At 35.8% G+C, this 14,039-nt stretch overlaps 1 protein-coding gene across 1 annotated transcript; it reads right to left on the bottom strand.

The window, feature by feature from the left end:
• Nucleotides 1-4,768: 4,768 nt before the first annotated feature.
• LOC113275005 (UTP:RNA uridylyltransferase 1-like) lies at nt 4,769-9,205 on the bottom strand. Its single transcript, XM_026524434.1, has 6 exons — nt 7,778-9,205; nt 6,590-6,934; nt 6,259-6,482; nt 6,052-6,115; nt 5,718-5,914; nt 4,769-5,255 (listed from the first exon to the last, which is right to left on the bottom strand). Exons 1-6 carry the CDS (start codon nt 9,038-9,040, stop codon nt 5,033-5,035), a joined length of 2,316 nt encoding a protein of 771 aa, XP_026380219.1. The 5' UTR covers nt 9,041-9,205; the 3' UTR covers nt 4,769-5,032.
• Between the last annotated feature and the right edge of the window lie 4,834 nt (nt 9,206-14,039).

The following is a 14,039-nucleotide window of genomic DNA, read 5'->3' as shown; positions in this document are numbered from 1 at the left end:
TTGGCAGGAGATGAAAAAAGTGAAAGAAACAACACGCTTAAGGCCGCTCAAACATAAAAAAATGGAACAAACATGTATAAGAAAAATAATATTGTTAATTAACATATTTAATTGCTCATAAGAGACTTGTTAGTATCTAAAACCAGTTTCAAAACTTTTCACTTGTGTCAATAGTTGCTAAATGATGCGTGCCGTAGATCCACAAATTAATTAACATATCTTCTATTTTACTAATGAATAATATAGCAGTAAATAATATTTGTTCCCACGAAGAGCAGGGAGATTTAGTTGTCAAAATGTGACAATGGGGGATTTTTTTTTAGACTTTAGAGCTAAATAAACAATAAAGCAATGAAAAGTAATTAAGATTGCAAGCGATAGAGAGAGATATGATCGAGTTATTATATCCATCCATTCATACAATTAATCACAGATTATTACCAACCGTGGAATAGCATCTAGCTCAGCGATATCCCCTAAATTCCTTATACCACTGCCTCCAATACCAGATTCTACTCGTCTAAACAACCTAATAGTATCTCACTCATGGTGTAATTTGATCGAATGCTTTATTTTTTTTTAATTATAGATTAATCCTAGTAGTTAGACTCTTATCTCAAGGTCCACTTTCTAGTGTTGTTTATACACACAAACGCTACACAGAATCTCTCTGCAAGGTCTTGTGTTATCTACTTGTGTAAGAGTTATTCGAATATTACTTATCTCCTAAATCATTACTAGCATTAGATTGAATCAACAAATTACTTCAGTTAGCCACCTAAACAATCTATCAATCAGTCGTAAACAATCTTTGTAGTATAAACAAACAATAATCATGTGAAGAATTTCGAAATAGATTCAATATAATAGCTCAAATCATGTCTAGAATTTAGAATTCATCCCCAATCACTAAGAAGTTTAGATACTTATGGGATTAGTAAAACCCATGAGATACATATGATAAAATGGAAAAGAAATAGTTACGGTGATGAAATCGCTCTAAAATCCTAGATTTTCTTCTCTTGTGTTCTTCTCTCCAAAGGCTTGGTAAAAGATTAAAAAATATCCCAAAAATATTAGAAAAATCTCTTATATAGTACCCAAATATTAGAAGAGTCTCTTATACAGTACCCAAGCGTTGATATGCCCGTGAGCCAAATCCTGGTCGAAAACAAGTTGCCAAGGTGCCAAAAACGCATCAAAATAACTTAAATAGGTCGTGGCCAAGTCTGGTCATGTGATGGAATTGTTAGCAGCTGATTGGGCCGCGCTCATAACTGGCAAAAGTCCAGCCCACTTCCTTATCTTATTCTTCTTTAAATCATAAGAATTAAGGATTCAGATCGCCGTAGAAACTATAGAGGAGATGACTGCGTATAAAAAGAAGTGAATAAAAAAGCCTAAGACGGAAATCGATTTCGGGCACAAATAACATGGAGGTAGTCAATGAGATTTCTATAGACTTCCATAGATTTTTTATTTTAGTGACTCCCGGAAACTCTCTGAGAATCTAGAGAATTCTAGTAATTCTCAGAGAGTATTTTAGAGAGTCTTTGTGACTTATAGAGACAAAAAAACGGGATTTGTAAAGAGTCTATGTGATTTATGGAGACAAAAAATGTATGATATCTAACCAAAAATTTAAAACATCTACCAATTTTTTTATTATGCACGTTATAATGTTAATAAAAGTACAATCAATACCTAGTAAAATATTTGTGTGTTGCCAGAATAAATCTCATTGTTGTCTTATGCCTAAGTTTTCAGTTATACCACATTTTTTATTTGCTATGTTATCTCATCACTGGTTAACATGTTTTCGTTGTTTCATCTGAGGGGATGTCCTTTGAAATGGTTGTTGGATATTTTCAACAAACCCTTAATTTAGGGTTTCTAATGACAGTTTGAAAACCGAACAAAAACTTTATTTTTCCCAACAGACACCATTGTTGGAAGAGATGTCTACTCGCTCTGAAAAGATGCATGTTGAAGATGAAGAGTCATCTTCAATAGATGTTAAACTCTCTATAAATAGCGTCCTTGTTTTCCATTCAAATCACATAAAAACTCTCTCTGTTTTCTCTCTAACAAGCATCATCAGAATCAAAACCTGTGTGTTCTTGGTTGGGTCAAGATTGTACAAGCTTTAAATCCAACATTGTTGTAGGGCTTCAAGTATCCTGACGGCAATATTCATTGACCTATTTGTACTCACCAATCTAATTGGGAAGGATCGAATAATTGTCGAAAAGAATATATTATTAGAGCCTTGAACCCATAGACAACATTCTTTTCTTCACCCTATTTTAGTGTCAATTTTCCAAAAGTGGCAAAGAGAAAGCTCGGTCGATATACACGAGGGGAAAATAGAAGAGAGCGAATAGATGTCCAATATATTCAGATGAGGTCGGTTGTTTTACTGCGCGAATGGCTCGTCCCTTGGTCATCAACTCAAACAAAAAAGAGAGAGAAAAATTTGGTCCTACACTCAAAAATAAATATTTCTTGAATTCCCAAGTCTCCCAAAATATCACCTTTTGAGGAGAGATTTCTACCATGCCTATTTTCATAAAAAAGTCTCCCCAAATCTCTGAAAATTACAAATCAATGACTTTTAATTCTCCTTCGAACAACAGGGGTGCTGGAGTGATTCTTACGAAATCCTAATCCAATAACATGGAGTTCCAGGAAATTTAAATGACTCAAAAAGAGTCTCTAACCAAAAACATGGGACATTATAAGACTCTCCAAAATTCTTTATGGACTAACAGTAGATTTGGAAACTCTCCGGAAGTCATTTGAAATCTCAATTGACTACCTCCCTGTAAGTTACCAATATACCCGTAATTTAAGCGATAACCCGTTTTTCTGAAAATTGTTATAAATCGGTAAAATGGGAAGATTAAATTGGTATAGATCGGAAATTGCTTAGGACCGAAAGTCGCATCTCCCATACAGCAGTTAACGAGTACTTGCCGATTAATCGGCCGAGGAATACGATTTCGACTACTTTGACAGTGACAATTTCGAAATTTGACTCGGCATACGACTTGGTCCGAATCAAGTGTGAGATCATATGGTTTTTCTTTCTTTTCATCGTCTCATTCGAGGTCTATGAGCAATGTAATATGAACTCAAACTTTGTATTTGTTTCGTAAGTAATTAATCACACAGATTCAGTCATCGGACGGACAACTCTACAAGAGTTGATCCCAAATGAGTCTGAATCTACAGATTAGTTTCTTCTCTGTTCTATATATCTGGTTATTTTCAAAAAAGAAAAAAACCAGACACATATTTGGATGGATAATTGAGTACGACAAAAAATCCTTTCGTGACTTGTCGGACACATATTTGGATGGATTGAATTCAAAAATTCTTAGAACGGTACTACAAGATGGATGGATTCTCGTTCAATTCAAAAATTCCTGCAACGGTACAACAAGATAACTGTAAAAAATCTTATAACGGTACTACAAGATAACTATCGAGTCAGATTCCAATTCCCAGCAATTCAGAAAGAAACAGGAAAAATAAAGACACTGACAAAACTTGGAAAGTTGGAAAACGTGTTGGAAAAAGGGAAGAAAGTAGGAAACCAGTTTCCGTTGAAGCAAGACCAGAGAGAGACTAGTAAAATTGCCTTGACTGCGTTTAGTTTCCGCATTAGACCGTAGCTTCCAGCGCCCTCTAGATAGACTCAATTAAAGTTGACGCGTTCTCCCACGCAACTACTATCCCTATAAATCCTAATTCCTTTCTTCTAGTCGATACCAAACCCAAACTCTGTACTCAGTTTCTTTCTCATCAAAGATATATTTTCTATAAGTTTTCCGTCTTGATCCAAAAGCCAGAAAAGAGATAGAATTAAGAATTCGGTCAATCAATCAATCATGAATTCAATTTTCAGTTCTTTTGATGCAGCTTGTTCTGAGTTCTTACACCAAAAGATCAGATCTTCACCATCATCTATGGAGACTAAGAAGAATACTACTACAGCAGTGGATCACAAAGCAAGCTCAACAACACCAGAGAAGCAGCAGGTTCAGAAAAAACAAGAAGAAGAGAAAAAGAAAACAAATACAAGAAGATTTGCTCTGGAGTTGGATGGATTGAATTGCTTTGAAACCATTGTTTCTAATTAAAAACACAACATTTTTTCCTTTTTATTCATGAGTTGTTATCAATTTTGATGTAAAAATTAAAATTCTTTGAATATACTTTGTGATTCATTTTCTGCAGCTTTATTTCTTCAGATCATATTTTTAAAGAGCGTCTCTTTTCGTAATTTTTGCAATCCAAAATCATTACAAATGAATTGTGCTCAATTTCCTTTGTTTGAACCCTTCCAGCACCAAGATCTCTGTGTTAGTTGAGAGAAAGCGCAAGGATCCATGAGTCAGATTTTTCTCAGACAAATATCTGACTCGGCATCTGATTCGGCCCCTCAGATCTTTCGATTTTTTTTATTTTTTTGATACAACAAAAAACAGGAAAAAGTTAGCTAGAGTGTGTGCTGAGCAATACAAGAGGGGAGTAATTAACCACAGTAATAAGTTAGCTAGAGAAGAAAGTTAGAGTGTGTGCAACTGCATTTCCCTTCTTTGCAAGATAAATGAGCTCTACAGAACTGAATGTACCCATCAACTGCCTAATTTGAAAAATCTGGCTGCAAAATCTCTATGCATTGTAGTGACTTCATCATTAAGAAGTCTAACAATATGCTGTAGAAAAATGCCACCAAAATCCTCGTAATGGAGAAAGAAACTGACCCAAACTAATAATAATACACGCATATAAAAGAGAGAGCAACAGAAAAGTCTTGCAAAACCCTGACACTCTCTGAAGCAATACACTTGAATAGGGAAGAAGACCGACGTGACACCCCTCATTACTAATATATTTACTGTGGAAGGAAACAGGACCAAACCAAAACGTAAAGGCAGAAGTAGAACTACTCCCAAACTACTAAATAAGGGGGCTTTACAATGCTGACTAAAAAGATAATTACAGCTTACCAATGCCAATAATATCAAGGATTATCAGATTCAGGAACATAAGGCTCAAAGAGGGTTACACATGGATCTGGATCATATTGCATAACATCAGCTGCCCGATCAAATTCCTCTCGCAGAGTTTTTATGGTGAACTTGTCGACAATTCGACCCAGATCATGGGATGTCTCAAAGGGATCCTCGATGCATATCAGATGACGATCATTTCCTATTCGCCTTGTCCAGTCCTTGGCACGTTTGCTGTATATTTAAGAAAACCATGCTGAATATTAGCAAGAAGTAGAATTGCAGACCAAATTAAAGTAGAACAGTTTGAATACCTACCAACATATATTATGATGAAAGATAATTGGGGTTTTGTAATCAAAAAAATTCGTTTGAAGTCTCCATTCTGAAGTACATTTAACACATTTATATCAGGGTCTAAAGAGGTTATGAGGACTTGTCATGGTCAGGTTGAGATGGTATAAGTGTGGACATGAAGAGCTTTTTATTAGGCTTATGTAGTCGACATAAAACCTAGGATTGTTTCCATTCATGTTGAAAGTACATATCATTTGGATAAAGCAAACAGTGCGGGGATAATAGATAAAGGCAGCACACTTGTAATGGCTCACATCTGAAACAATCCAAGGTCCAAGAGGAGTGGTCTACCATTTTCTTGCATAAGCATGTGTAACAAAACAGAAAGTAAACACTCACCTAATGATGCTCCCAGTGCGAACAGAGATGACGGAATTTGCATAATCATGACGATGTGCCCAATAATCAAAGAATGCCCACAACAGATACGCTATACTTTCATTATTACCAGCTCCAAAATCACGAAGGTTCTCAACTTTATCAAAGAAAGCACATTGAATATCATCAACGTTAACGATATATGTAGGCTCCATTTCCTGGCACGATAATGGGAAAGGGTTTACAAGGGAAGCAGAAAACGATAGCTAGAGTGTATATACAGCTTCAGTTAAAAACTAATCAGATGGCTAACAAATAAAGCGACTGAAGCCGCAAGTATTACAACAAAATATACCTGCAAGCATGGGAGTATAGCAGGCCTCCGACGCTGTAAAAAGTGGATACACATAAGAACATAACTGCAAAAAAAGATAAAAAAAATTGAAACAATCAACACTAGTTTTAACATTTCAACATAGGGAACTACAAACACGGGTATATTCTTAGTTCACAATTCGCAGAACAGGGTATACATAAATAAAATATGTCAGTTGTGACTCACGCATAGCTGGATAGGGTTCCTCGGTATGTTTCATTGACTCCTCGTGACTTAGCCCAGTGCTTCACAAGAAAAGCCAATTGTCGCAGTCTACCATCAATTTGTGCATAATCTCGAAGGAGCTTTGTGTTGACAACAGCGAGAACATTGTTTACGCATATGTCACAAGAGATACCACTCTCAGGGTCCATAAGCTTAACAATAGGGACTCTAGCACGTGTCAGAGCCTGTTGTCATCAAGATGTAAAGCCTCGTCAATTAAATGTTCCACGAATAATGGGTGTTAAATTATAAATGGCATATCATAACCAACGAAGAAAGTCGACCAGCTCACCTTCACATTCTCAAGATTATTCGCCTCAAACATCTCTGCCAATTTTTCTATAAGCTCTTTCTTGTTAACATCAGGTTCCTCAATTGCAAGGCACACATCAATGTCACTTTTGGAAACTCCAAATGAATTTGCACATGATCCATAAAGATACAACTGAGCTCCAGGCCATTCACTATTCACTAGTTTCTCTAATGATGCTATTAGATGCCTCTGCTTTGCTTTTTCGTCCTCGGGTGGTACTAGAGATTCGTATATTTCAAGTAAAGGTGTGTTCAGTTTATCGATATCACTTCGACATTCCCTATAATTTCTCATCCGCTGTTGAGCCCAAAGTCCTCTGGAGTTCTGATAATTAACAAGTGAAATTTAATTAATAAGAAAAACACATAACCAAGCAACATAAGACTTGATGGTATGTGTAAAATTTATAAGACTTACAACCAGTACACTGTCCCAGCACTGAAAAATACTCACACTACACTAAAACACTGCATGAACAAGAAAAACATAAAAATCAAGTGTCTCACTAGCAGTCTATTATAGTTCTTCGGCACACACTGGATGCTTATGTATACATATATATATATATATATATATAGCTTCAGATTTTTTGATTCACACCATGGGCTCAAGGAACCACTAAAACCACAGAGAAAACTTATATCATTATTCATTAAGTGATTGAGTGACAATGACTACAGAACCTATGGTGGATCAAGTTCAATGATGCTTCCCCGTGCATTATGAGAACAAAATTCTATTTTAGCTCCAGATGCTGCCCTTCAGATCCTATTTAAAATTAGGATATCTTAACTTGTCTATGTAAGAAGAAAATATTAACTTGTTTCAGTACGAACAACTCAGACACAAGCCTGAACATTTCGTGAAAGTTGCTTCCACACAGTCTGTTGGAATCTTTCTTCACAAATTTTAAACATCTACGCTGACCATAAGCAACCTTCCCAGATGTTAATTCTACAACATGTTCTGCATTGTACAACTAATTACCTAAATGGAAATTTTGTAAGAGCCAAACAAATCAATCTACAGTATACACTGAGTGATTCACATTTTACCACAAAAACACTACCAAACCTAAGAAGAAAAGATATATGCTGCTGAAGGGACTTCATTTCAGTCTATAAAGAGAAAAAGCAAGGTAATAAACCATAAAATTGAAAACTTTACCTTATCATGTTGATTATTATGCTGCCTAATGCCATTATTGTTCTCATTTCTATTCCCAAGAGCCACGGAACCTTTAAACTGTTCAGCCAAATCATTTATCCCTCGGCGAATATCTCGTTGATCCCTATTCCTAATTTCCTTTTTTGCAATCCCTGGATTACCATTTCCTTCACCAATTTGATGCAATTTGGCTTGAGATTCTTCAATAGCTGATGCTGGAACAGAATGCAAGTTACTTCCTGGTGGAGGACCTGGATGATCAAATTGTCCACTAAGCCGCTGCAAATTCCCTTGAAATCCACCGTGTCCATTTGATTGTTTTTTCCTAGTAATGTCATCCGGAAAAGCACCATGATTGAACTCAACATGACGATTATCTCCCTTGTGTCCGAAACCAGGTGGATCTCTTCTTGCTTCTCCTATTGTGGATCTCTGAAATTGTTGCTGCTGCTTCTGTAGTTGCCTCCCACCCATTCCATCTCCACCACCACCACCTCTTCTCTGATCATGAAACAAATGTTGGTTCCCTGCATGAGCTTGATTAGAATTCCTAGGATCTAATTCCCAATTCGTTCCAAAATTAGACCGAATTTCATTAAAATTTGAGCTTCCATTCAAATCAGCAACTCCATTATCCTTCTGAACATCACAAGCTAGAGAACCAAACATTATACTATCTTGCTTCTGTTGCTGCTGCTGTTGATGTTGCTGAAAACTAGGGTTTGGAGTAACATTAGTATGATTACTCATAAGCCCTAATCTGAAAAGTTCATCAGGAAAAACTGGACCAGGGAAATGTGTAGAAGAAGAAGATGAAGCAGGTGGAGGTTGTAGACCTTGTAAAGACCATGGATTTGGAGGAGAAAACCCAGGAGGAGGAAGAAATTGAGATGATGGATCGATTGCACCATTGGATTGAAGATTCCATGGTGGTGGGTATGGAATACTACGTCCAAGTGCTGCAACAACAGGATCAAGATGCTGCTGCTGTTGATTCTGATGTTGATGTTGCTGCTGCTGCTGCTGTGGGTGGTGATGATGATGATGATTAGATGAAGTAAAACTAGGGTTTTGCTGTTGTTGTTGAGATTGATTGGGTTTTTGAAGTAAATTTAAAAGGAATTGACCACCTGAATTTGTTGTTGAAGATGGTGGCTGTGGCTGTGGTTGTGGTGGTGGTAGTTGAGAATGAGATTCTTCAGCTGTAGCTTCTCTTCTTCTTCCTCCTCTGAATCCTTCTCCTGCTAATCTTCCTCTGTTCATGGCGGTGTGATGATTTGAGGATTTCAGGAGAGATTTCAGAGAAAGAGGGAGAGGGGGACTTAGTCAGAAACCACTTACCCAAAATCTCAGACTCACTTTAGAGACTTTGAGAAAGTGGCAAGTTAAAAAGCAGGATGTATGCAAGACATCCACCTCCGATTCCTTAAAAAAACGATTCGACTTTCTCTGCACTCGCTGTTTAAATCAGTTGGAGGAGAAAAAAAGTTCTCGCACGTTGGATTTTAGGCATACTTTTTTGTTGGTTCGGGAATTTGTAGGTTAATCTGGACAGTTCAAATCTACGGGAGAACATCATGATTTAGGCAGCTTAATATAATTAGATATGATTAATCGGAGTGAATGTTTAATGCAGGTGGACCAGTAACTATGGTGGCCAATAAAAGTGTGTCCCGCACAATCCTTCTAACTCGAGTGATTTCAAACCTATTAGTCTAACTAATACAGTTTATAAGCGGATTTCGAAAATTCTGGTTAATAGACTTAAACTTTATCTAAAATAGATAATTTCTCAAAATTAATTGGCATTTACTTAGGTCGTCAAATAACTGATAACATAATTATTGCGCTTGAAATTCTGCATATCATGAAATCTTTGAAAAACAGAAAAGGTTATTTTGCTTTAAAACTTGATCTTTCAAAAGCATTTGATAGAAAAAAGATTTGTCTGCTTTTGGATTTAATAATGATTGATGTCAACTTATTATGCAATGTGTTACTACTATTACCTTTTATGTGCTTGGGATTCCTAGTCAAGTTTTTTACTGTTGAGAGAGGCATGAGACAGGGAGATCCTTTGTCTCCCTATCTATTTATTATTTGTATGGAATTTTTATCTAGATTTCTATTTAAATCTGAATTGGATAAAAGATCGGGAATTAAAGTTTCCAAGACAACCCTCTTACTTCTCATCTATTTTCGCAGATGATTGTTTTATGTTCTTTAAAGCAGGAATACATGAAGCGGGAAATTTAATGGTGTTGTGTCTGATCAAGTTATTAATCTTCAAAAATCTAGAATTTATTTATCTACTAAACTTCATAATAAACATTTTATAATCATCAGTAAAATTCTAAAAGTTAGCAGATTTCTAAAAATGATAAATATTCGGGCACACCTCTTTTCTTTAATAGAAATCAAACTACTAGTTTTGAACCGCTTCTTAAAAGTGTCATGTTGCTCTTCAGGGATGGAAGGCTAAACTTCTCTCTCATGCGGGTAGAACTATTCGTAATTAAATTTATTCTTAGTGCTTACTCTAGCTATAGATGTAATGGTTTTCTTTCCCAAAAACTGTTTTGGACAGTGTTGAGAAAATGCAGAGGGAGTTATGGTGGGGCAAGAAAAATACTGCTAAAGGAATCTACACAAAAGCTTGGGTCAGTATTTGCACTAGTTTTGAGTCTGAGGGTATAGGAATTAGAAATCCCCATAAGCAAAACCTCTTTATGATTACTAGGTTAGCATAGAGATTGTTAAATAACCCTTATCAATTTTGGGTCCAAATCTTACATCATAAATACTTTCCTAGGTCAAATTCTCTGCTCCATCGAGAAAATACAACATTTCCTGGATTTGGAGTAGTATAAAGAAAGGTTAGCTATTATTGGTTTTAATTATGAATGGCAGGTTAATTGTGGCTCTCAAGTGAGTATCTTGTCTGATTTTTGGCTTCCCAACCACGATTCTGAACTTAAACATATCTTATAGACAATAATATCCCCCCCTTTTTTTTTGATGCCCTAGACTAGTGGTCCCTAGACTACATCCAAACTCCTTAAATTGGAGTGGATTTGAGCAATTACGAGATTCGAACCCTTATCTCCGCAGTAGGAGGCAGCATGCCAACCACCATACCACTTGGTGATTGACAACACTATCATAAACTTGATCCAACTGTTGAACTTGGCTCCTTATGTATCTAGTATACTTATCAGCTGTCAACTTTTCCTAAACTTGATCCAATAACATAACTAAGAAAACTGTGAAGAAGAGAATTGATTTGAATGCAACACCTCAAAGGACCAAACTGTTATTACAGAGATATATGTATTTAGGCATTTAGTACTGCGATAGATCCAATAGTATAAGACTAAAATTGACATGTGATTTGGGAAGAATATTGAATTACTTATAAGTAGACAATAATATCCCCTAAATTGTGGATTAATTAATTGATAGCATAGTTGAGAAGTATATCCTTCCATGCATAGTAAAATTAAATCTATCACCCAGAATATTGATTTTCCTAATAGAATGAGATGGAAATTTATTGTTTCTAGGGAATGCAGCACTAAATAAGTGTATCACTTCCTCTCAAACAAATATACAAATAATTTTGATAAGATTTTAGAAATCTCTTTGGAAAATTCATTGTATTCCTAGAATAAAAAAGTTTTGTTGGAAGTTGATGGGTGTCGTAGGCTCACCAAATTAATAATCTTGTTTCCACACAATTAACTGGTAATATAATGGAAGTAAGGATCGTTCCCACGAAGAGCAGTGAGTTTTAGTTGTTGAAGTGTCACAAAGGGGGGGTTTTGTTTTTAGATTGTGAACAAAATAAATAATCAAAGCAAATAAAGTTGTATTGTAATCAATAGAGAGAGATGATCGAGGAATCCTTCTTCGTTAATAAACCATCAATGAGTTATTATATTTTCCTACTCGTCGTTAATCATAGATTATCACAAACCGTGGAATAACACTAGATCAGTGTTATCCCCTAAATTCCTTATATCACTGGATACGAAAGTTCTCGCCTACCAGATTCTATTCAACGAACCACCAAGTAATAGATCACTCAAGGTGTAATCCAATCGAATGCTTTATCTTTTGTGAATTTATAGATTGATCCTACTAGTTAGACTCTTAGATCAAGGTCCACTTTTTAGTGTTGTTTATACACACAATCGCTCCACAGAATCCCTCTACAAGGTTTTGTGTTTTCTACTTGTGTACAAGTTATTCGACGATTACTTATCTCCTAACTTAATACTAGCAATAGATTGAATCAACAAATCAATTTAGTTGGCCACCTAAACAATCTATCAATCAATCATAAATATTCACTATAGTATAAACAAACGATAAGCATATGAAGAACTTCAAAGTAGATTAATATAATAACTCAAATCTTGTTTACAACTTAGAATTCATCCTCAATCAATAGGTGTTTAGCTACTCATGGATGTAGAAACATCCATAATATACATATGATAAAAGTTTAGAGATATCGTTACGATTGATGAATCGCTCCGAAACCCTAGTTTTGGCTCCGTGTGATTTCTTCTATCCAATCTTCACAATTTAGTGATCCCTTGATGATATTTCATTCATGACCTAATACCTCCTTTTATACGTTTACATAGCTTGGCCTTCACGTATTTAGTTTGGTTCAAGCACCCGACCCAAAAATACGAAATAACGACTCCAAACGTGATCTTAGGACTTCCAAGTATGAATACACGTTTTCCTACTAGTAAAGTATGCGTACCTGGTATGCGAACCTCAAATTCCAACAGAAATTTTCGGAATTAAGTATGCGTACCCGGTATGCGTACTTTACTGTCTTCGGTATTCAATAAAAACTGTTTTGGCCACGACTTCTCATCCGAACTCGGAATGACCTCATTATTTTTGCATTATTTTTATCTTTCAATTATCTTGAAGATGATGATGAGAAATCCTTAATTTGAATGAGTTAAGATCGGTATTTGGCCCTTCTCTTGATTTTGAGCGTTTTGCTCCTTTTCGTCGCACTTCTTTCACTTCTCTTGAACTTGGGCACTTGGATACTTGGAATACTTATCTTCCTAGATCTTTTCAATAATTTGTAGATCCTTTTTGGATGATTCACCTAATAGAGGCAAATAAGAGCAAACAAGAGTAATAATACGAAAATATGCAAGAATAATAGCTAAAACAAGTATGGAATGGACACTAAAATCATATGAATTATGCACTTATAAAATTCCCCCAAACTTAGTTTTTGCTAGTCCTCGAGCAAACTAAATAAAACTAATCCTAAATGCAACAACTCCATCTCGTTGAGAATACAGTTACACTTAGTATGTATAACAAGCCTTTAAACCCCTATGTGTCCCTAGTGGACGAGTTATAGTCTCGTGAGAGTTTACAAGAGGTATACCCACAAAACCTACTCCAATTTATCTCCTTGGAAGAACCACTAAGGATAGAAACAAATCAAAAAGCCAAATAATTAGCTTGCATATGTTATTTAGCTGCAAACATCCCACATACATTCCAATCATCACACACAAGCAATTACTTACGTGATACATTCAACCTGATTGAAAAACTCTACTAAGATAGTCATCGTACTTGTTGCAACGTTTGCCACAACACTCGCATACTGAAATCACATGGATAGATAAGATAATGGAAATAGAAAAGTGAAGTGTGCAAATGTTGACTTAAGTGAAAGATGTTACCCACAATATATACTTGTATGAATGTCGTTAAAGGATTCTTATTTATAGCACAAAAGTTAAGAGAAGCACCCATTTAACTTGACTACATGATTAGATACTCTAAGCGCATGTTTCCTTTTCAACAAGTATGTGATGGTTGCCTTGGATCCTGTGTTCCACGCTTGTTTAGGCGACGGAGACAGGGACAACGTTTCACGCATACTGCCACCCAAGTTTCAAGAACCTCATCAATAGTCTTTTTGACTTGCTATATAATGATGATAGGTTTTTATTTTTATCGACCACATGATTAGATACTCTAAGAGCATGTTCCTTTTCAGAAAATACGTGATAGTTGCCTTGGATCCTGCGTTCCACGCTTGTTTAGGCGACGGAGACAGGGACAACATTTCACACGTATTTCTATCCAAGTGTCGATAAATGAAGAGGAGTCTTATATATATATTTTTTCTTTTCTTTTCTCTCTTTTTTTTCTTTTTTCTTTTTTTCGGCTCACTCTTTATGAGTGTTAGACAATTGTCTATGGG

The sequence above is a fragment of the Papaver somniferum genome, chromosome 4 (assembly GCF_003573695.1).
Source record: "Papaver somniferum cultivar HN1 chromosome 4, ASM357369v1, whole genome shotgun sequence".
Taxonomy (NCBI): domain Eukaryota; kingdom Viridiplantae; phylum Streptophyta; class Magnoliopsida; order Ranunculales; family Papaveraceae; genus Papaver; species Papaver somniferum.
Note: the sequence above shows the minus strand (reverse complement) of the source record. Positions and strands in the feature narration are given on the sequence as shown.